The following is a 23538-nucleotide window of genomic DNA, read 5'->3' as shown; positions in this document are numbered from 1 at the left end:
TTTAAATTTGTGTTATTCATCTTTTTTTTCTCATGATTTAGATGAAGCTCAGCACAAGTTCTTTCAGGAAGACTGGGTGTATATACATTCACTCCGCAGCTGCTTATAATCAGCTCATCACAGGCGTTCTCTTTAACCTATTACATTTCACCTCATTCTCCAGCAGCCAATCAGCGTGCTGCAGCCAAACTATAAAATGGTTCTCCTCTCTCCTGCAGCCAGCTGTGATTCCAGGTGTTCATGCACCTTATCATATGGTGTCAATACATGTTCAAACTAAATTAATTCTCTCCTGATTGAAACATCATGTGTTGAAATAAACAACTGCAGTTCAAATTAAAAAGTGAATTGCCTGATATTTTTGTTGTGGAATCAATTAATTTCTTTCTTTGAAGGCAAAAACATGAAAAACCTAAGAACTCGTCAACTTAAAAACCTGTGTTCACAATGATGGTAATTAAGTACATACAACTTAAAATTCCTTTTAAATCATACGGTAAAACTAGTTGGAACAACTTAATTTTTGAGTAATCAACTTCAAAACGTCTTGTGTTTATGCTACCAATTATTAAGTAAGTGGTAATTAAAAACACCTATGATTGTAGAGGAAAAGCCTTCTCCCCTAACTCAAATAACTTTGTTGCTTTAAGACAATTTCATTAGAAGTTGTCTTAACTCAATAAACATTGATGCAAACTGTTGCATTGATTTTCTTTGTTGAGCCAAGGCATTTGTTTTTAGAGTGTAGTGATGGTGGCTCTGCTGCTGCTGCTGCTGGTGGGACTGCTGCATTGTGGGAAACTCAGGGTCACACAGAAATAACTCATGTAAAAATATCAGAGATAGTTTGGTCATCAACACAATGAACACCACGAGCCGAGGACATTATCACTTCTTCAGCGTTTGATCTCTTCTTTTGCTCAGGTTGAGTGTGAGCTCTGTAACTTCTCTGTGTCTCATGATGGTACGAGCAGCAGCTGTTAGACTTTCTCACACTCAAGATAAAGTTAAAAACCACAGAGGTACTGACTGACGCATGCATTTATTTTAAAAGGCGAGCTGAGTGTATGTTGTTCTGAGTTTTGTTTTAGACTCCAGATACTTTCAGCTTCTCAGACATGTCTGTATAAATAAATGAATACATATGTAAAGAGGCCTTCAGGAGGATTTATAGAAACAAGTAACTTATAGCATATCATATAATGTTGAGGTTTGAACGTGGTAATACCTGCTAGATTGTTAGCATGCTAACTTTGGCTTATAGCTCAAAGGACGGCTGTGAGCCTCAGAGAAACAAGACTGTAGACTGAAAGAGAAAAACTGTTTATTTCAACAGAAATCATGTCAACGTGTTTTCAGTCAACAAAACTAACTTATCTGGTTTTGGGTTAAAAAAAAATCATATAATTAAAATATATCACCTTGAAATTAAACATTATCTTAAACATATTAAAAACATATTTGGAAGTTAACATGGCCAATTTACACCGTCAACAATACAAAAGAAAGAATTACAAAGCTCTGCCAAGATCTATTAGAAATTAGAAATGTTTATTTACCTGACCTCAAATGTATTTGAGATCAGGTAAATAAACATTTCTTATGGTTTTTGAGGAAACTTGTTATTTGATGATTTGCATTATCTCACATTTTGTATTAATTAGAGTGGAATATTTGACATTTCATAAAGCACGATAAAAGAGTAGGTTTAGTGAAATATAAAAGCAGTGGCAGCAAAATGAAGGCAGTTCACCTCAACACATGTTTAAACTGTTAAATGAACCTGAATAGTTAAAGTAAAATGTGTGATTCTATATTAAATGAATGGTTGATCTCTGAGTCTTTCTGTTCCTGTGAATAATGTTCAGATATTTTATAACGTTGTAACTTTCTCTCATTTTTGCTGTTGCTGATAAATCTGCTCCGTCACTTCACAACACGAGGACAAGTTCAAATGGACTCCAGCTATTTGTTGCTAGGCAGACAGAGAGCAGACGTGTATATGTAACTGTTGATAAATGCAGGGAAAGATGAGCACAATGAGAGCAGAACAAAGGGTAGTTAAATCTTTAAGGTATTGTCACACAGAGTTCATGTTGGATCTCTTGTTTTTGGTTGAAGAGGACGACCTGCAGTTTGTCTCCAGAGCTCAAGGACTTCAGGTCCCTCCACACCGGGTCAGTGGGAGCATGATTGCGACCATGACCTTTAACCCACATCTGTGAAATATAAAATCAGACTTACAAGCAGAATCATTAAATAATTAAAATAATAATGCATTATTTTTTAATATTCTTATTCTTTAACATATAATGAAGTGCTGAATGAAACAAATAAGAAAAGGAAAAATGCAACATAAAGTGAACAATCAAGAAGGACTCACAGTGACAGTTTCTCCAGCCTTGAGTTTGAAAGATGGTGGAAATGTGTACGTGATGGATTTGTTGTTGTTAACCTGCAGATCTAACTTCCATTTTCCCATCCCTTTGTCCTGCAGGAGGTCACATACAGGCAGAGAGGATGAGAGACAGAGAGACCAACAAATGGAGGTGACCATTGAATTCACTTAAAACAATTTACACAAAAACAAGATAAAAGTTATTCTTAAAGTTAAACAGGTGATTATGAGAGTTTGAAGAAGAAGAAGAATTAAACAGCTCATTTGGAGTATGCTTAAATTATATTATTCTCTCTCATAAAGCGCTCATACAGAGTTAATGCTCACAACATTACCTCAGTGGAAGTGTTTCTGAGACGGATATATGTGTGCTGTTGGTCGACCTCAATATTAAATCCTGGGTCTGAGGTCTCAGCGTTCGGGGTGAGGGGTGGTTCCACTGATCGAGACCCTTCACAGTTTCCTTCCTGAAACTAAGGGGAAAACACAGGAAATATTCATCCATCATCTTTGACTCAGCTGTTTGATCCCTGTGACACGCTGTGGTCCATCTCATTTGGTGTCTCAGTTTGTGTTCATGTAGTTTGAGTTGTCTTTGTCTCAAATATCAACAACTTGTAAAGAAGATTAAACTATTTTTGAAAAAAAGAATATAAACAACGCATCTTTTTGGTCCTTCACTTCTCTTTCATTCTGTGTCACAGACTTTAGCCTCTTGATATATCAATGTTTTTTTGGAGAAGATGAAGTAAATATTTGAATAAAATTGTCCATCACCTCCTTTGCTAATCCCTCAGCTTCCTTTCCCTTCATCTCATGGGCTTGTTGGTTCCCCTCGGAGAGACCATGTAAAGGAGATGAAGCACTGGGAGGAACTGTGAGCTTCAGGTCTTTCTCAGCTTCCTCTATCCTGCTCTTCTCCTCCGGGACCGTCAGAACCTGCAAGATAAAGAGAGACAAGGACATTTGAACTTTTACATTTGAACTAATTTAACATGATATCCTTGTCTGGGTGAAAGCTAGGTACAGTGTGTGTGTGTGTGTGTGTGTGTGTGTGTGTGTGTGTGTGTGTGTGTGTGTGTGTGTGTGTGTGTGTGTGTGTGTGTGTGTGTGTGTGTGTGTGTGTGTGTGTGTGTGTGTGTGTGTGTGTGTGTGTGTGGGTGTACCTTGCTCTCCACCTCTTTCTTTAGGTTCTTCAGTTTTCTCTCAGCTTCCTCTCTTCCTCTCTTCTCCTCCTGGAGCTTCTCCTCAAACTGAGATATAAAGAGAGATAAAGATATTTTAACACACACACACACACACACACACACACACACACACACACACACACACACACACACACACACACACACACACACACACACACACACACACACACACACACGTTGGTTTCAACTTCTTGTGAGATGTAATTAGATATAGATGCAAAACTATTTATCTTATTGGACAAAGTCTTAAATTCTACCTCTAGTTTACCCTGACCATGACTAATGTCCTAATGATTTTTAATTCAGTGATATCTTAACGATTAGCATTAACTTCTGTATTCTGTCCCCTTCATCAAATGTTCAGTTCAGCTAGTGTCAAACTGGATGGTTACCACTTCAATACTTGCTTCATACTTTAAGGCCAGATAAAGGAAAGGAGATAAGAAACATGTCAACAAAAACCAGTAGCTTCAATTTAAAAAATGTAAATACTCTGACTATTAGTGTGGTTTATGCAAATCAACAAAAAAGTAAGAAAGAAACAAAGTCATTAATATATAAAGAACTAAAAACAACACATAGAAACTGAAAAATCATGGAAGATGAACCTCTTTTCTCGTTGCCTCCAGATCCTTTTGCATGTTTTCACTTTTCTGCTTTTCATCTTTCAGATTCTGGATATCAGCTAAAAGTGCATCCATCTGGGAGGAGAGAGGATTACAGAGAGAAGACTTTCAGATACACAACCAGACATGAAGGGAGTGAGTGTGTGTGTGTGTGTGTGTGTGTGTGTGTGTGTGTGTGTGTGTGTGTGTGTGTGTGTGTGTGTGTGTGTGTGTGTGTGTGTGTGTGTGTGTGTGTGTGTGTGTGTGTGTGTGTGTGTGTGTGTGTGTGTGTGTGTGTGTGTGTGTGCGTGTGTGTTTACATGTCTCTTAAGCTGGATGATTTCTGTGTCCTTGCTGTCCAGGTGACTCTTTGCTTTCTTCAGCTCTTCATCAGTGATAGTCCAATTCAGCTCAGCTTGATCTCTGTCTTCCAGCTAACACACACCCACCCCCACCCACCCACCCACACACACACACACACACACACACACACACACACACACACACACACACACACACACACACACACACACACACACACACACACACACACACACACACACACACACACACACACACACACACACACACACACACGAGGAAATGTGCCATCAAAGAGAGGGGAGAAGACTGCAAACATGGAGGAAACTAAAGCTGGGTTTACGGTTATAAAATCAGTTTAACGTGTTATCTTTTTTAAAGCTTAAAATTACACATATCTTTACAATATAAACAATAAAGTTGTAAGTACACTAACAATTCAACAAATTCAACAAATGTATTAATGATTATCCCCAGAGGTAACCAGGATGCTCAAAACCTCCACTTCCTCCCTCAGGGTCTGCAGGCGGGTCTCCATCCTCTGACCCTCCTCCTGGAGCTGCTGGACTTCAGCTTCCTTCACTTCAACCTGAGAGGAGAGAGAGAGACATGTTTTATCATTAATACCATTCTACATGTAAGGGCCGGGTCGATTAGTTACAGTTTACACTCAGGACTTCAGCCCAGAGTTCAGTAAAATATCAGAAACCTCTTTGGTTTTGGTGTCTGTTTTCTCCTGTTGGGCCTCCAGCTTCTTCTTCAGGTTCTCCACTTCCTGTTCAACTTTATCCTTCTTCTTCTGCAGTTTTTCAACTCTGAGATCCTGAATTATATCAAGACATGTGACTATTGTAAAATGACCCAGCAAACATAATTAAGCATCTAATATACTGTATAATATATATCTCTGAATAACATAAATTCTGCTTTTCAATGAAACATTTTCTGTGTAACTTTAATTCAGGTGGTTGAATAAAAATGGTTCCTCCTGTCTTTAACCGACATATTGAGATTATTTTCTACTGATTCTTCTGCTTTCACAAAACTGTCCTTTATCTGGTGATGAATGCAGTCTGATTCTCATTTCTCAACATATCAGTCTTTTAATCAGACTTATCACAGTAAGTAAAATTCAGTTTATGTTGTGGTTAGAATGTACATTAAGAACGTATACTGTTTATTTTATATATTGCATATTATATTAATCTCAGGCCAACTTACCTTATTTTCTTTGGAAGCAAGCAAGTCTTTTTGAGCTCTCTCCAGCTGGGGGAAGGAAAGGGACATGTAGAGACAGACGAGTACCTCATTACAAAGTAGCTACAGTGCAGTGGGTCCTAAACATGGTGATGATTGAGTCTCTCAGCTTCCTGACTGTCTGCAGGTTTACAGATGATCACATGAGAGGGGTCAATGAACCCAATGTCTATCTCTCTATTCACATGAGCATTAAAGTTCAAAGATGAAGAGGTGAACCTCTCTGTTCTTGTTCTCCAGATCTCCCTTCAGGCTCTTCTCTGCATGGAGACCCTGCAGCTCAGACTCTTTAGATTCAACCTGAAAGAACAGCAGGAAGATTAACATCATTTATTCACAGTCTAAAAGTAGGACTGTCTGGATGTGGTCTCTACTTGGACCTGAAGGTTTGACCTTGTCTACACTAAGGAGGACATTGAAAGAGACTTCAAACAGGAATCAATGTGTTTCATTATTGAAGTGGAGATGAACCTCTTTCTTCTTGTTCTGCAGCTGCTCTTTCAGAGTCTGGACTTCCTTCTCAGCTTCCTCTCTCCTCCTCTGCTCCTCAAGCAGCTGCTGCTCAGATTGATTTTTCTATGAGAGGAATAGTCACGTTTCTTTAGTGATCATTTCTTAAGGTGCCACACAATGACACATGTTTTCATGCATTTCTGGCAGATCCTGTATCTTGATGTAAAGTATTCTGTGCTTCTTGCTAAGACTTTACTTTTCATGTTGTTGTTTCTCTACTCACCGGTTTGCTCTTCTTTTTGATGTTTCCCTTCAAAGCCTCCATCTGCTCCTCGTCAGGTTTCATCAGCTGTCCTCTTTCTCCTTCATTAAGAGACTGATCTTCATCCGAATGCTTTCTCTTTGTCTCTGTGTGAAATGAAACGTGTGTTAAGATGTGTTGAAAGATAATCAGAGGAACTTTAGGAAGGGATCGAAGCACATTAAACTTTTCAGGCTAAATGTAACTGAACAGTTGGTGATTGGTCAACAGCTTAGAGATGTCCCGCCCCTAGTGCTAGCCAATAGAAGCATGAGTGTTACATAGTGATGTCACTATGTCCAAAACAAAGGACTTCAATGGAGGCGTTTCAGGCAAGGGGGGGGGGGGGGTGTTTGTGGGAGAGACCATTAACATGCACACAAACCTACAGAACATACAGCACTCAGCATTGTAGGCCCCTTTAATTAACCAAACTGAATCAAATCTCCCGACAGTTAGTAACTTACTGAATATGAGTTCTCTCCACAGAAAGAAGAAAGTAGCCAGCATTAACAGAATGCAAACAGCCAAACTGACGGCCAGACCAATATTGATGGAAGAAGACCTGGACTGGAGCTTAAAGAAATCATCTGAAATGATAAAACACAGAACATCACAGCATTTATGTAAAACTTGGTCTCTGATATATAAACTAAAACATGTTAGATGAACATGATGTCTACCTGGAAAATGGATTTGCGTCTGTGTGGTGCGGGTGGTGTTGTGGTGCTGGACTCTGCAAGTGAAGCTGTTGCTGGGTCTCTTCTCCACAGTCACTCTGCTGCTGACAATATAGAGGTCATCAGGACCTCTGACTGTCTCTGGAGGTCCAGCAGAGAGGAGCTTTCCCTCAGCGTCCAGCCACAACACCTCAGGCTCCGGATACCAGCCTGCAGACTCACACTGCAGCACCACTCCTCCACTCTGACCGTCCAGCCCTGATAACGTTACGACTGATGGGTGAGCAGCAGCTGATACTAGTAAAGGAGAACAGAGTGTAAGAATACTTGAGAATTATTACAGAAATCCTAACCAAGGAGTGCTGGAACAATCTCCTCATAGACTTCAGGACAGCAGAGAGTCTCTGTCAGACACTGAAAACCCACCTGCTTTTACTGCACCTTAGACCATACAATCCAGAACACACAAAGAAGGTGTAGTTCTCTAAATGGTTTAGCTTAGTTAAGGCTAATGCACTTTAGGTAAACACTGTTAGTTAAGTGTTTATGCAGATGATACCCAATTACATCTATCAATCAAGGTAGATGTAATTGTGTGAATTAACTTAACCTAAGCGTGCCTTTAAGGACACTTGGAATACCAGCTACTATTTGGTGTTGGACACAAAACTGAAGTTATTAAACTCTGTCCCAAACACCTTTTCTAATCATTTTCTTTTCTGGATCCATGTTTTGATTAGTCTATTGTTTTCTGCTATCAAACACCAAAGAAACCACCAATGCAACAGCAGGAGTTCTGCAGGATTTGCACCTATTGTAAGTTGGATAAAAGGATTTGCTTCGGACTACAACTAAAGTTACAATCGGTGGAATAGCAGCACCTGATGCTGTGCTAGAGGAAGCAATGGAAGTTAAAGCTCACATTTGCATCCCAAAGATGATCAGAATTAAGAAAATACACTAAAAGGTTTCTCATAAGACAAATATTTAGTTCTTAACTTTAAATAGCATTTACTTTCTGTGAACTATGATCAACCCATTATTAAAAGTTACTCTAACCCTAAGAAATAGTATTCATCCTGAAATTGAATTGTTTCCCAGTTTTATGGCTTTTTGCTATGGGAATAATCATGTGACTTATACCATTTCCAAACAACCAACTACAATCTGATACTCTCACCTTTGAGCTCTAGACTAGAGTATTACATTATCATTGTCTTTTGGAACACAGAGATATAAATACAGCCCTTTTCTCGATACAAAAGTCGGCACACAGCAAAATATGCACCCTGAACACATTGATTGTTAACTTACCACAAACCAGTTGAACAAAAGCTTGCCGGTTCAGTTCTGGAATGAAACATCTGTATTTCCCCTGATCGGAGAGTTGTACGTTGGAGAGTTTCAGGGAAATGTTTCCGTTCTTCAGCTCATCGGTGAACATTGATGTTCTTCCCTTGAATAATTTGTGTTTTTTATTCGCCAGTTCGTGACGAAGCCGTAATCAAATGGACGAATCTTGGGTCCATGTCGGGCCTCGTCCACTCCAACGTCAAATCGGCAACATTTATCGCCGGGACGAGATAACACGGCAAAATGATGTCACCGCCAAGGTTTGCTACTATTGGCTGATATGAGCCAATCAGCTGAGACTGACCTGCGAATACAAAGGAAGTACATTTTAATCTCTTCCAATTTAAACATGTTTGAAATAAACAAACTCGATGAAACAACAGTTTTTTACACCAGGCTGTCAGGAGGCTGAACTCTCTCCCCTCCCCCTGCCCCCACTAGACAATAACTCCTCGCACACTCAGACACTCAATTCCAGCACCAGACACATTTTTACGCTGCTATAGACAATCTTGAAGTGACTGTTATTTCTATATATAACGGTTCACAAATATTTCGGTTCGGTACGTACCTCGGTTTTTAGGTCACGGCTCGGTTCGGTACGTTTTCAGTACAGCAGAAAAGATTATCAAAAAACATAACATATATATATATATATTTTTTTTATTATTATTATTAAACTGGGAGTAATGTATTCACTCAAATAAATACAAAATATAATAAAATAAAAATTAAGGTGCAGCATTTTGATGAACTGAAATAATCTGTATTTGAACTGCACTGTACTAGTACCTAAGCAGCCAGTTTGACATTATGACTTGCTTGTCATTGTATTTTCATGTTTTTTTAAAGAAAGATGAACTTGTCCACATTGCTTGCCGAAAGGGCAGATCTGCTGGCACTAACAATGTCTCCTGCAGTGGAGAACACCCTCTCTAGGGACAGAGGAAGCAGATACAGCCAGGTAGCGCTTTGCTAACATGGCAACATAAGGAGATTTGGCGTTTGTAATAGCTTTGGCTCGTTCTGAACTAGTTGCGAGTGGTGGAGGCTTAAATGCTAGCGGGAGTTGGGTTTGCACTTCAGTCTTTTTTCTTTTGGTACCGGTGATATTCACGTTCGGGTGATGCCTTTTCAAATGAGTGTGCAAGTTTGATGTATTGCCAGCCACGTAACCAATTTTAGTTGAACAATGCCGACAAACAGCTTTAGTTCGGTCCACCTGTCTTTGTCCGTCATCCTTGTACGTAACTGCAAAACCAAAATGTTCCCAAACCGGAGACTTCAATGATGCTGGAGGATTTTCGAGCTCAACTTTATCTGCGTTCGCCATTTCGACAGTTCCTCAAATGACTGACTACATTTGAACGCATCCCTCTGACCAGCTCTCATAGTATGCCTCTCGTCCAATGAAATGACTTGCTAGCTCTATGACGCTTTGAACCCAATGGGAGCAAATTACTCCGGAATCCGGTTAGTTTCAAGCACCAAAAAATTGTCCGGCTAGAGCAAAAGCACCGCATACGTCACGCTTACGTCGAGGCGGGGGCAGGGGCGGGATCAACTCCTGAACAACAACAAAAAGCCGGCGTTTTATCCAGTTTGTACACAACGATGGAGAAACTTAACAAGCAGCAGTGGTCCACGGTTCGGTACACACGTGTACAGCGTGTACCGAACCGAAGGGGGTTGTACCCGAATATTCGATTATCCGAATATTCGTTCGTTGATTTCTGATCTAAGATTGTATTATTCTCCAATGCAATAACAGTACTGAAATGAAGGCTATAAGGGCATTAATGGGAGCCATTTTTTTAAGTAACTAATGCGTTACTGTTCACAGTAACGCATTACTTTTTGGTGTAAGTAATCAGTAAAGTAACTGAGTTACCTTTGAAATGAAGTAACTAGTAATGGTAACTAGTTACTGGTTTTCAGTAAGTAGCACAACACTGCTTATAAGTGACATATCTTTGGCGTCTTTTGGAGAAGAATCCCATAACGACCAATATATTGGAATTCAAGGTTCCTGAAAGACTTTTGAACCTCTTGGCTCTGTATTTAGGATTTAGAAAGTCTTGGCAGTAGACAGTAGACTAATCAGAGAGGATTTAACAGAGAGAGTGGTAATGGGCTCATTGTGTCTGGTGCCAGGCCTACACATAGGGGTCACACTACAGTATATCCCCTCAAAGCTGAGCTTAAGAGTCCAGGGCTCAACGCTAACTTTTAAAAGTGGTTGCCAGGCTGGCAACCAGGCATCAGCTTTTGGTTGCCAAAACTGAAAATACGGTTGCCATTTTTAGTCACCTTATATTTAGAATAATTAAGATACTATACATTTATACATCAACTTAATAATGAAAATGTGACACAAAAGAATGTTCAAATGCTTTACAATAAGTAATTAACATAATTATTCGAAACTTAAGTGGTAGTAAACTTGTCCACCCTCAATTGCTGGTATACTAAATATACCAGCAGTGCAGCTGTTGTCATGTTCTTCACAGATCCCTCACAAATGAATTGAGCAAGTCACTAGTTTCTTGGTCATTCGTTGTCTTCCTTTCAAATGTGGGTTTTATTGACCTTTGTGCTGACCCCCACCGTACAGTAGATCCATTGGCCCTTCAGCATTGAAGTCTTGGATTGGCCAGACTAATACATTTCTAATGTTAAATAAATGAAAACCATTCACAGTTAAGAATTAGATATTAATTACTAATGCTGTAAATTACCTTTAATATGTCCAACTATATTTAAAATGTGTTACCTTTTTATAGAAGTGATTATATGTGTATGCCAATATTTTCCAATGGTAAAGTTTCGTTTAGCACTTTTATTTTGGTAGTAATAAGATCGGGACTCTTATTTTGAAGGAACTTTTACTGGAAGTGAATGCACAACGGAGCAGAATGTACATATTTCGCCTCCCACGACTTTACATATTTCCTCTTTGCTTTTCGTTTGGGTTCACCTTGCGTTTTATCAGTTGAATCACTTTGATCATTGATTGGAGATGTTAACGGGTTGGCCGAACTTTTTACCCCACAGTCAAGCAACTTAATTTGCTTTGCCTTTTTTTGTAAAACAAACTATGGAGTCAGATTTGGGTCAATATTCTAGCGCGCAAAACAAGCTACTCACGAGCGGAAAATGTGCTTTTACACGCGCATGAAATGACTATGGAAAGCCAAAAGTGCCATAATACGGGGGTGAAAAAACGCGCGAACATACGGGGAGGTCCATTTTTTCGCGCGAAAAAACGGGCGAAAAAACGGGCCAATATACGTGCGAATGTTCACGCGTTTTTTTATATGATAATGAGCCCCTCCTTCTGATTTCCTTAGCCAATAAGTTCAAAGTGTCTGTAACCAATCAGTGAAGGGTAAAGCCAGACCAAAACAATCTGTAGATGAAAAGTTCCTGACATGGTGAGGCTGTGCTGTAAATTGTGCATTATTCCAGATTCAGGGGACTAAGTATTAATTTGCCTTTGAATATAATAAATATATCAATCAATATATCAATATAACCTGCCTTCATTGTTTTTTTAAATAAAATGGCATTACCCTTTTCCTTAAACCTCTGGAGTGTGAAGTGAATGTATTTTCTCAATTTGTAGATGTCTCCTTAAATCCACTTTTAAATGTACTTCTTATAACATGGCATGGTGTTACATGTCAACATGTTCAGTAGTCTCTGGTGTTGCTAGAAATGCAAATTCACTCACCTTAGAGCACTGTCTTATGAGAAACCTAGCTTAGAAATCCGATTTTTGGAAAACTTCAAAACTGTTGTGAAACACATATGTACTCATGTCATCCATTTTTTTTGGTGTTTCAGATTTTGTTCACCAAAGTCTTTGGTTCACAAAAGTAGTGAAATATATCAATTACACTATAAGCCTATATAAAAGGGTTGTTCATGTCTAAAATGAAAATGTGTAAATTTTAATTTAGAGTAAAATATTTCCATCCCTCTACTTTCACCACAGAAAAGTTACATCAGGACTGAATAATGACTTCATATTCCATACCAAGGTTTATGTGATGTGTACAAATACAAATTCAGCATTTCAACTTTATTTTTCAACCAACTATTTATGTTAACATATGAAACTGTAAAATCTCAATATTTCCAATATCAGAACTTTTTCAACCAACTAGTCATTATAAATGTAAAGACAGGGGGTCTTTGTCCATGGTCTTTGTCTGTCTTCCAAGACAGTGGGTCTGGCTGCTGTGTAGGTGGGGCTGATGGTGCATGGCCTGCTGGTGGCTGTGTGGGAGGGAGGTAGGTGGGATTGTCCCGGGTTGATGCTGGTGGCTGGATTGGAGGTACGTCAGCTAGGCGAGACTTCTTTGCTGGCTGGGTTGATCGCGATGGCTGTGGTGGAGGCCTTTGTACCGAGGTGTATCTTAATCTTGTGGCAGGGACAGATGGAGGCCGCTGTAGTGATGCTGGTCCTTTGGTCCTCGGTGGTGATGGCTCTGGTGAAGGCCCTTGAGCAACGGTAGATCTTGACCTTGGTGCAGGCACAGATGGAGGTTCTTTCTCCTAGGCCCAGGCAGCTGTGAAATCTGAAAGAAATATAGGACAATAATTACTACTAAGTTCATTCAAATAAAGTTCAAGTGGAATGTTTCTAAAGCACAAATAACAATGCACAACTAAAAATAAAATGGAGAGGCGGGACAGGAGTCTCTCTCTTACACAGGTATTTTCCATTTATTTCCCATTCAGTATAAAGTCACAGAAACAAATATAACTACATCTATAGGTGTGTATGTGTGGGACGAATACAAGTTGATGTTATTCATCTACACATGTTACCTCACTTTTACACACAGAAATCACTTTTACACAGAGTAAACGTTTACTAACGGAGAGTCTATTTTGTCACAAGAGAAAGTTCATGACTATCGATAAGAATACAAACAATACCTATGTGGGATTCACCATCAAAAAGTTTGTTCTCTTTTATCCTCCTAATAACACGCTCTACATGAACCCTCAGTCTGGCAATGGCCTGTGTCTCCCTCACCTCATAGGCTGGCATTTGCTTCTGCTTTGACAGAAAAGGTGGGCAGTACACCTTGCATTTGCAGCAATCGCTGATCAGGAAGCTCTTATCTACCATCACTGCTATGTTTTCAGTCAACAACGCAGCTATTCCAGATTGTTTGAAAATCTCCTTGTCGCTGACAGAACCACCATACAGACTGGAAACAAATGTCACTGCGCCATGTGGGGCTATGCCAACCAGGGCTTTCATGGTGCAGTGAGATTTCTATGTAGAATACATTTCACTTTGGAGGAGGAGTGAGGATGGTGTTTTGACACCTCAGCTCTGTGCAATCCAGGATCACCTGTGTGTCTGGGAAATCTTTGAATGCCTCTGGGAGGTGGGCTTGAACTTCTGCAGGTGTAAGCCAGATGCACTGTGACCCCAATAAAGTTGTAAGAAAACTTGTCCATGTTGCAATGATGCGGCTCACAGTGGACTGGTGTACGTTGAAGCGGTTTGCAAGGTCCCTCTCTTTCAAACCCACCGACAGGAAGCATAGAAAAAGGAAGAACTCGTCAATTGGCTGAAGCAGCTGTCTCTGGAAGATAAAAACAAAAAAAGGTTACTATATTAATGTCATGAGTGTAGCACACTATGGGAAAAACATTAAGTTGTTTTAGTTCTCTGATGTATTCAAAAAGGATTGAGTACTTTAGCCTTTTAGCCTACACAAAAGCAATAAAATGTCGGAGAGACATTTTCCCTTCAGTTTGTGTTTAGATTGTGTGTTAAAAGAAACGTAACCTACCGTTGATGGACGTGCGTGTGTAACCACTTCTTCATTACTCTTGGCAGTTGATATCGCTCTAGTAACACAAACCATTTAATGAATTGAAGGCTCAATTAAAAACCAGAAGGCCATCAGGTGGTTATAGCTCGGGAATCTGTACACAAAAGACACATGTCAGTCATTAATTGACAGTAAATACAATCGTGTTAACTGTAACAAAATGGCTAATGCTTTCCTCTTGTTTGTTATAATACATTACAATTCAAATAGACTGAGTAAGAAGGCACTAGGTGCAGGTATAGTAATCTACAGCAGTAAAATGTAGCAACTACATTAGCAGCAGTAATAATAATCTAAAACATACAGGGAACATTTTACACACAATGACTACGTTTACTCTTCATTCTTACGTGTGCAACTGGGGTAAACGCAGTGGATATTGACATACTTTTACTTTTGGTAAGGTTTTGAAGATTTCCACTTGTAGTAAAATATTATCAGTATGTTGTTAGTATTAATATGTTTTACTCCACCACATTTAGTTAACCTTCATAGTTTCTAGTTACTTTTTATATATGAAAACACAGGATTTATGATTCTACATGTTCAGTTCAGGAGTATTTTAAAACCATAGTATTTGTACTTATACTTCAGTTAAGTTGAGTACTTATTCCAACACTGCATGCATATAGTCAGCGGTCACACGGCAGGTAAACAGGATTCTTTATAAGCTAACCCATCTCAAAAACTTGGATAGAATTTAGCCAAAACATTACCTTGTATAGAATCGGATGTTGTCGTCGGAGCCAGCAAACCTCTGTTAGCAAAACTCTCGCTGGACTCTTAACTCCTGCAGTTGCTTCTGCAGATCCTCCACTGTTTTGGAGTTGTCTTCTGCAGCTTGAGAGGACATGTCCAGTGAAGCTGCTTCAGGGGTTGAGCAGTAATCATGATCATGGACATCGTTGTGCTCTTCCTGCTCCTCCCGAGAGACTGGTTCAGTGGGCCGCTCCCTTCTCTCCCAAACACTAGCCCGTTGGGTTTGAGCAGGTTGTGAACTGGAAATGAAGAAGGATTTAATCCTTCATAAAAGTCATAATATGGCATGTGGATTTATTTCCATTTTTGATTAGAGAAAAATACGTCATACAGTTATTTTGATTTGCTAAATGTAAAGGTATGTTTTTTTTCCTTCAGATTTCACAGCTGCCTGGGCCTAGTGGCCCAGAGGAGGCGTTTATCCAGCAGCCAGAACCTTCATCTGTGCCGGCCCCCAGGTCAAAATCTACCGTGGCTCAAAGACCTCCACCACAGCCATCACCACCAATGACCAGAGGACCAGCATCCCTACAGCGGCCTCCACCTCCATCTGTGCCTGCCACAAGATTAAGATACACCTCGGTACAAAGGCGTCCACCACAGCCATCACCACCAAGGACCCGATGACCAGAGGACCAGCATCCCTACAGCGGCCTCCACCTCTGTGCCTGCCACAAGATTAAGATACACCTCGATACAAAGGTCTCCACCACAGCCATCACGATCAACCCAGCCAGCAAAGAAGTCTCGCCTAGCACACGTACCTCCCATCCAGCCACCAGCATCAACCCGGGACAATCCCAGCATCAACCCGGGACAATCCCACCTACCTCCCTCCGACACAGCCACCAGCAGGCCATGCACCATCACCCCCACCTACAGAGCAGCCAGACCCACTGTCTTGGAAGACAGACAAAGACCATGGACAAAGACCCCCTGTCTTTACATTTATAATGAATAGTTGGTTGAAAAAGTTCTGATATTGGAAATATTGAGATTTTACAGTTTCATATGTTAACATAAATAGTTGGTTGAAAAATAAAGTTGAAATGCTGAATTTGTATTTGTACACATCACATAAACCTTGGTATGGAATATGAAGTCATTATTCAGTCCTGATGTAACTTTTCTGTGGTGAAAGTAGAGGGATGGAAATATTTTACTCTAAATTATAATTTACACATTTTCATTTTAGACATGAACAACACATTTATATAGGCTTATAGTGTAATTGATATATTTCACTACTTTTGTGAACCAAAGACTTTGGTGAACAAAATCTGAAACACCAAAAAAAATGGATGACATGAGTACATATGTGTTTCACAACAGTTTTGAAGTTTTCCAAAAATCGGATTTCTAAGCTATGGTTTCTCATAAGACAGTGCTCTAAGGTGAGTGAATTTGCATTTCTAGCAAGACCAGAGACTACTGAACATTTTGACATGTAACACCATGCCATGTTATAAGAAGTACATTTAAAAGTGGATTTAAGGAGACATCTAAAAATTGAGAAAATACCTTCACTTCACACTCCAGAGGTTTAAGGAAAAGGGTAATGCCATTTTATTTAAAAAAACAATGAAGGCAGGTTATATTGATATATTGATTGATATATTTATTATATTCAAAGGCAAATTAATACTTAGTCCCCTGAATCTGGAATAATGCACAATTTACAGCACAGCCTCACCATGTCAGGAACTTTTCATCTACAGATTGCTTTGGTCTGGCTTTACCCTTCACTGATTGGTTACAGACACTTTGAACTTATTGGCTAAGGAAATCAGAAGGAGGGGCTCATTATCATATAAAAAACCGCGCGAACATTCGCACGTATATTGGCCCGTTTTTTCGCGCGAAAAAACGGACCTCCCCGTATGTTCGCGCGTTTTTCACCCCCGTATTATGGCACTTTTGGCTTTCCATATAAGAGCTCTCTCTGCTCGCGGGGGTTTAATCTGCGCGCGAGGGTCATTTCATGCGCGTGTAAAAGCACATTTTCCGCTCGTGAGTAGCTTGTTTTGTGCGCTAGAATATTGACCCGAATCTGACTCCATACAAACACACGGCACACCGCGCACGCGAGTAAACGTGCATCGCTTTCTGGCTCCATAATCACACCAATGCACGTGCAACTTAAGTATCAGGTTCCGACTGGTCACAACAATAATTAAATATCACTCTTAATACAACAAATAATTAACATTTATCTATTTTGGGGTGCACATTTAGCTGTTTGCTGTCCTTATTTATTTATGTTAAAAACTGGTTCCCACTGATGGCAACCAAAGGCCACGAAGTGGTTGACATATTTCTGAATGGTTGCCAATGGCAACCTGGCAACCGTTACTGTTGAGCAATGGCTCATTGTGGCTGTTCCCTCGGCAGCATAAGGCTCTTAGTCCATTTAGTGTTGAGGGATCTTTAGTTAATTATCACTCCTGGTCCACTCACACTACATCACTATTTAAGAAGGCACAGCAGCGCCTACACTTCCTGTGCAGGTTGAGAAGAGTACAGCTCCCCCCTCCCATCCTCACCACGTTCTACAGAGGAACCATAGAGAGCGTGCTGACCAGCGGCATCTCCACCTGGTCGAGAGACTGCAACGCCAAAGACTGGAAGTCTCTGCAGAGAGTGGTCAGGACAGCAGAGAAGATCATCTGAGTTTCTCTCCCTCCCATCAGAGACACCGCTCAGAAACGCTCCCTGACAAAAGCCCAGAACATTTGGAAAGACCCCACTCATCCTCACCATGCTCTGTTCTCCCTGCTGCCCTCCGGCAAGAGGTTCCGCAGCATTAAGAGCAGAACAGCCAGATTCTGCAATAGCTTTTTCCCCCATGCCATCAGACTGCTGAACAGCAAGTAGACCAGTAACATAAAGATTACATTACGCTGTGTAAAGAGCAAATCTTTTTATATAGTATGTCTATTTTATTTATATGTATAGTAAGTCTTTATATATTAAACGCACACTTTATCTTTAATTTTATCAGCACCACGTCACTAAGTTTTTATATTGTCCTGTTCCTGTAAGCCAGTACAACGACATTTTGTTTTAATAGTATACTCTGTGTCTTGAAATGACAATAAAGTATGTCTATGTCTATCTATCTCCTCAATATTCATTGTGAAAAATATCAATTTGGGGGGGTGATCAGGACAGATGTTAATATATATTTAAATTCAACTTCCTCCTTCCACTATAACATTTAGTTTTAAAGTTTGGATTTGTGTGTGAATTACCTCTACAGTGGTGTGTCAGGAGAAGAAGGGAAACCAAAACACTGAGAGCTCTGAGATGAGTTTTGAGGGGCTTCCCGTCAGTGTGGAGAAGCATCATGGAGCGCTGGAGATGAACAGAGAACAGATGACAGTGTGACTTCCAGGTGAAAACATATCTTACATAGTTTTTTATGTAAAACTTGGAAAAAAGGCTTGTCAGAAAGAAATCTGATAGTCATTTAAATATAAAGTGAAATTCACATTTGGACATTACTTGTACTGAAAGCTCCAATAGAGGAAAAGTACAACTCTGCTGCCATCTTCTGTTCTTTATTTATAATTACACACATTCAATGTTTCCTCATATTATGTCCTCTGTATCAAACACAACCTACTTAAGAGAGAACAGTTTCACTTTTCTGTCATTTTCACTTCTGTGTTGTCAAATATTCTATAAATATTAACAAAGAGTCATGTCATTGTGTGTCTGTCTCTACGCCGTTCAGGGAAAAAAATCACATTATACTTTCACTTTAGTAGCATGAGACTTCAAGAGTGTTTTAAAGCTGCCATTATTGTTTAGATATTTTACAATAATCTAAATAAAGACTCTCTGTACACAATTACCAGTTTATTCAATTGTATTGATCTGTACATATGGTTAAGATTGAACAATTAACCTGTTAAGCCCGCGGGGGAGAAACCACCACATCTGCAAGCAACAGTGTCTGAGGGCTTCTTAAGATTTAATAAACTATGAATGAGCGACACGAGAAGCTAAAAAAGACATCACACCACGTAGCATTAGTTAGACAACACGACAATATGTTTCACCTTTGTTGTTTTCTGATCAAAAGTTGTCTTCAATGGCATTCAAACGATAAAAACGCTGCTGAAGGTTAATCCAATGTGTCTGTGTGACTTTGAAATTATTTCTGATTATTCATCAGCAATAAACCAAGTTTTAAGTTTTCAGATTTCAGAGCGTGAAATAAGTTTCGCTTTGGGCAAACTGCGTGAGAGGGGTCTGCCAGTGCCTGCAGGCCGGTTATGGCTAGAGAGGATCCGTCTCGTGTAAAACTCTCGCGAGAGTTTGCGAGTCACGTGGCTGAATGTTTGCGTTTGGCAGGCAGCCTTTCAGTTACGATCAGTGGGCCACAGCAAATGATGGTGAGAAGCTAGACTATCTATTAATTATGTCAATGACAGGGAGTGTGATTGTTGAAATAGGGTGTTAGCGGTCTTGCTGTTCAAATAAAAATAACAACACTGTAGATCACAAACACTATGGTTTATTTTGTGTTCACAGGCAAGACAACGTTGTCGCAGTAAAAGTCCCAAGATAGCCCCTGGTGCAATAAAATGTTCCCTTTCAGTGTTTTACTATTATGTCTGATGTTTCTCTATTAATATTGCTGCTGCAATAATGTGTATGTTGCATGTTACTGCTGTAGATGTGTTTCCGAGCCACTCCGATTACAACGAGAGTTAGGCCCAATCCCAAATCACCCCCTATACCCTACACACTCCCCTTCCGTTCGCGCGGAGGGTCTGCCATATTGAGGGCTGTTCCAAACCAACGAGTGTGGAGGGGGAGTGGGCTATCAAGCCCTCAAACAGCGAGTCTGCAGCGGTGCTGACTTGAGACCGTTCTCTACCTGACCGGAGTCACGCTGTGTGTGTCCGTCAGGAAACACGCTGTTTACAAGTAGTTCCAGCAAACATCCACTGATAAACTGCGATGTTAACAACCTCATGATAACCTCATATATGTTTTAACTTAGGATCATACCTGTGTTTAGTCTAGAAAAAGGTAAATGTGTGCATTTTATTATAAAGTTGTGTATATTTACAGACTGTTGCAAAAACTAAGAAGCTTATAGACATCAGGTTTAAAACTAAAAGAGCTTTACAAAAAAGTAACACAATGAAATATGTTTGGAGTTTTATTTGAGTTATTAATTTCCATTTTTTGTCTAAGAGATACTGATTTGAAACCGTTGTTACATACAGTTACGGCATTTCCTGTTTCTGCCGGAGAGAGGGGAGTTTGTCCCAAAGCTTGCCGCTGTATTTACTCCCTCCATCTGACAGGAGGGAGCCTTGTTGAGCTGCGAGTGTGGCTAGAGACGGAGTTCACTCCGTCACGGAGGGGTAGGGTCGAGGGAGTGGTTTGGGATTGGGCCTAAGTGCTGTTCCAAACCAACGAGTGTGGAGCATGGTGTCGAAGGGGAGTGGGCTATCAAGCCCTCAAACAGCGAGTCTGCAGCATGGTCTGCAGCGGTGCTGACTGGAGACCGGTCTCTACCTGACCGGTCTCAACGCTGTGTCCATCCGTCAGGAAACACGCTGTTAACAAGTAGTTCCAGCAAACATCCACTGATAAACTGCGACGTTAACAACCTCATGATAACCTCATATGTTTTAATTTAGGATCATACCTGTGTTAAGTCTAGAAAAAGGTAAATGTGTGCATTTTATTATAAAGTTGTGTATATTTACGATATTTACAGACTGTTGCAAAAACTAAGAAGCTTATAAACATCAGGTTTAAAAATAAAATAGTTTTACAAAACACAATTAAAGATGTTTGGAGTTTTATTTGAGTTATTAATTTACATTTTTTGTCAAAGACATGCTGATTTGAAACTGTTGTTACACAGGGGCGGCGCAAGGGGGGAGATAGGGGGTGCTGAAGGACCCCTCAGGATTGCCAAAGCACCCCCAATAAATATATATGTGGGTTTTTTTTGTTTGTTTTTGTTTAGAAAAAATATTGATTACATCCATGCAAATGTGAAACAAACACATGTTTGACCAAAAACATAAAGCCAACACAGGTGATATGATTAGGCCAATGGCCAGCAGCCATTAGATTTTGACCTACCCACAGGCTAAATTACTTTGGTGACACTTGAGTGACTTCCTGTTAGCTAGAGCACCAAATGATTTGCTAACAGCAAAGTGAAAAATGGATCATTTTTTAGTCCTTAAACGTCCACGTGTGGACACTAAATCAAAACCACCTGAAGCCGAGAGGGATTCTGCACATAATAGGCCTCGTGAGTACAAGTAAGCTTACTTCTGGGTCTCTGTGTTTCATTCAAGCTCTGCTCTGTGTGTGTGGCACGAGCCATTTTGTGTGCATGCGCGAGCGAGCGAGAGAGATCGCGCACCGGTGGGTGTCGACCGGAGATCGTTGTGGTTAGCATCTGGTGCTAGCTAGCCAAGCTAATGGATATAAGGAGCTTTTTCAACAACAAGGTGAAGGGAGAACTCTCTCCTGTCAGACTGAGAGTCTCAGATAACCTCAGCTCAGGTGAAGTAAAGGACTCAGTGTTTAGATAGTTAACTTTAGTCTAGTTATCTCAGTGGGTCTCAAACGGTTTGTTTTAAAAGGCGAGTGATTTGTAAAATGTCTATACAGAAATAGAAAATCTGTTTACAGTTCTGTTTCATATGGGTGTTGAGAGATGTATCTATAGATCTCTTAATGTTGCTCTCAAAGTGCACCAGATTGATGCTTTTAAATTCAATATTTAAAAAAAAAATCTTCCCGGGTAGCTTGCCCCCGGACCCCCCTAGAGGAGGTTAGGACCCCCCTAGAGGATGTATTGTCCACTCCCCACTTATAAAATAGCACTTTACCCCTGCTTACACCTATATGCCGTGAGCTGATTATCGAGCCTTCATTGTAACAGTTGCGGGTACACTGTGTGTGCGTGTGGGGAGTGTTGCAGTAGACCAGTGGTCACCAACCTTTTTTAGCCCAAGATCACCTACCTCGGCCTAGGTGAAAGGCGAGATCTACCTATTGCAGAATTGAGTGAAAAAGACAGCCCAGACAGTGCTTCCAATTTGAGGCCTTTTATATAGGCTAATTGCATCTGAATTACATCAAATCATGTAGTGCAACTTCCAATTTGATTCAACCAAGAACACAACATAACATTTCAAAAAATATCAATATATATATATATTAAACCACAAGTTTCATTCATTCCTTCATTACAATTCTAAATATAACATGTCAAAAAAGATCAATATACATATTTTAAGCAACATCATTCCTATCATTTTAAGTTTCATTCATTCATTCCTTCATTACAATCCTAAATATAAATGTATGTAGCTTATTTTCCATTTGTTTGAGTGTATTAGTAAATTAATTTTTTGACAACAACAAAGAAAAAAATAGCAGAGCACATAACATAAAGGGCCTTTTGAACTGTGAGGCTTAACATTAACATTAAAACAAGTTATTTTAACACAATTCTTAACAACGACATTCTTTATCCGTGCAAAGAGCTAAGTGCAGTGAGTTCCAAAATATGCAGCATCACTTTTCACAATGCCAAAATGCAAAACAGTCCTGTTAATGGAAGTCATTGTGATGGCTGCGACTGAACGCTGTCTGTGAGGGTTTTGTAGTCTGGCTCATAGCTACGGACAGCCAGTCTGATGCAGTCTGTCAGGTGTCTGTCAGTAAGGCGGCTCCTGTACTTTGACTTGATTATTTTCATCTGTGAAAAATGAATTTCACAGAGGTAAGTGGATCCAAAGTACGCGCTCACTTTTAGTGCACATGCAGTGAGAAGCGGAAACTTCTCTCTGCTGACAAGTCCCCAAAAGCCACTCTCCTTTGACCTGCATTTTAGCTCTATCTCATTTTGCAAATCGATCATCTCCATGTCAACTCCACTTGCCAAAGTACACCTCTTGGAATTTATCTGCCACCTGTTCAATGTCAATGGGCTGGAATGGATTTGAAATGAAAGCAGCAATATCTTCCATCACATGTAACTCACCAAAACGCCGGCTGAACTTGTTAGCCACTTTGTCCAGGTGAGAACAGAACTGCTCAGGGTGAAAAGCCTCCTTGTCTTCAATGGCCTGTGGACATTTTCTCCAGGTTGGGAAAGTGATGCAGCCTCCTGTTCTCCAGATGTGAAGTCCAGACACCAAGCTTGGGCTTAAACCATGGGCGTCGCAGCCATATATTATATGAGGGTGGGACAAGTCCCCCCCACCTTTTAAAATGATTAGTTTAGACCCCCCCACTTTTACCATGTGGAAAGTCCGTGAATCGTCTATCCACTCGCCGCACTTTGT

The 23538-nt window shown here is 40.1% G+C and overlaps 1 protein-coding gene across 4 annotated transcripts; it reads right to left on the bottom strand.

Moving 5' to 3' along the window:
• Window positions 1–1307: 1307 nt before the first annotated feature.
• On the bottom strand, window positions 1308–19497 carry LOC307031442 (uncharacterized protein). Of its 4 annotated transcripts, XM_079668559.1 has the most exons (18): window positions 19261–19495; window positions 18448–18550; window positions 8538–8880; window positions 7227–7520; window positions 7011–7133; window positions 6526–6650; window positions 6261–6365; window positions 6009–6089; window positions 5754–5798; window positions 5242–5355; window positions 5032–5121; window positions 4532–4645; window positions 4215–4307; window positions 3565–3651; window positions 3176–3337; window positions 2734–2871; window positions 2384–2491; window positions 1308–2219 (listed from the first exon to the last, which is right to left on the bottom strand). In XM_079668559.1, the coding sequence occupies exons 3-18, from the start codon at window positions 8665–8667 to the stop codon at window positions 2070–2072; spliced, it is 1959 nt and encodes a 652-aa protein (XP_079524685.1). In that variant the 5' UTR covers window positions 8668–8880; window positions 18448–18550; window positions 19261–19495; the 3' UTR covers window positions 1308–2069. The 4 variants fall into 4 exon arrangements, 2 of the variants coding, with proteins under 2 accessions (XP_079524685.1, XP_079524686.1); XM_079668560.1 differs by lacking the exon at window positions 3176–3337 and having other exon boundaries at window positions 19261–19497; XR_013805966.1 differs by lacking the exons at window positions 1308–2219; window positions 2384–2491; window positions 2734–2871; ... (11 more) ...; window positions 7227–7520; window positions 8538–8880 and adding exons at window positions 12608–13159; window positions 13949–14185; window positions 14396–14531; window positions 15154–15435 and having other exon boundaries at window positions 19261–19485.
• Between the last annotated feature and the right edge of the window lie 4041 nt (window positions 19498–23538).

Source organism: Notothenia rossii (assembly GCF_949606895.1).
Source record: "Notothenia rossii genome assembly, chromosome: 3".
NCBI classification, from domain to species: Eukaryota; Metazoa; Chordata; class Actinopteri; order Perciformes; family Nototheniidae; genus Notothenia; species Notothenia rossii.
This window is presented reverse-complemented; position numbering and strand designations above follow the sequence as displayed.

Excerpts from the sequence above, each read along its gene's own strand:
- LOC307031442 (XM_079668559.1), bottom strand. The coding sequence starts at position 8,667 with ATGTTCACCGATGAGCTGAAGAACGGAAACATTTCCCTGAAACTCTCC. Across the intron at positions 7,134-7,226 it reads GACGCAAATCCATTTTCCAG|ATGATTTCTTTAAGCTCCAG; the intron begins GTAGACATCATG and ends TTATCATTTCAG. Across the intron at positions 6,366-6,525 it reads TCAAAAAGAAGAGCAAACCG|AAAAATCAATCTGAGCAGCA; the intron begins GTGAGTAGAGAA and ends TTCCTCTCATAG.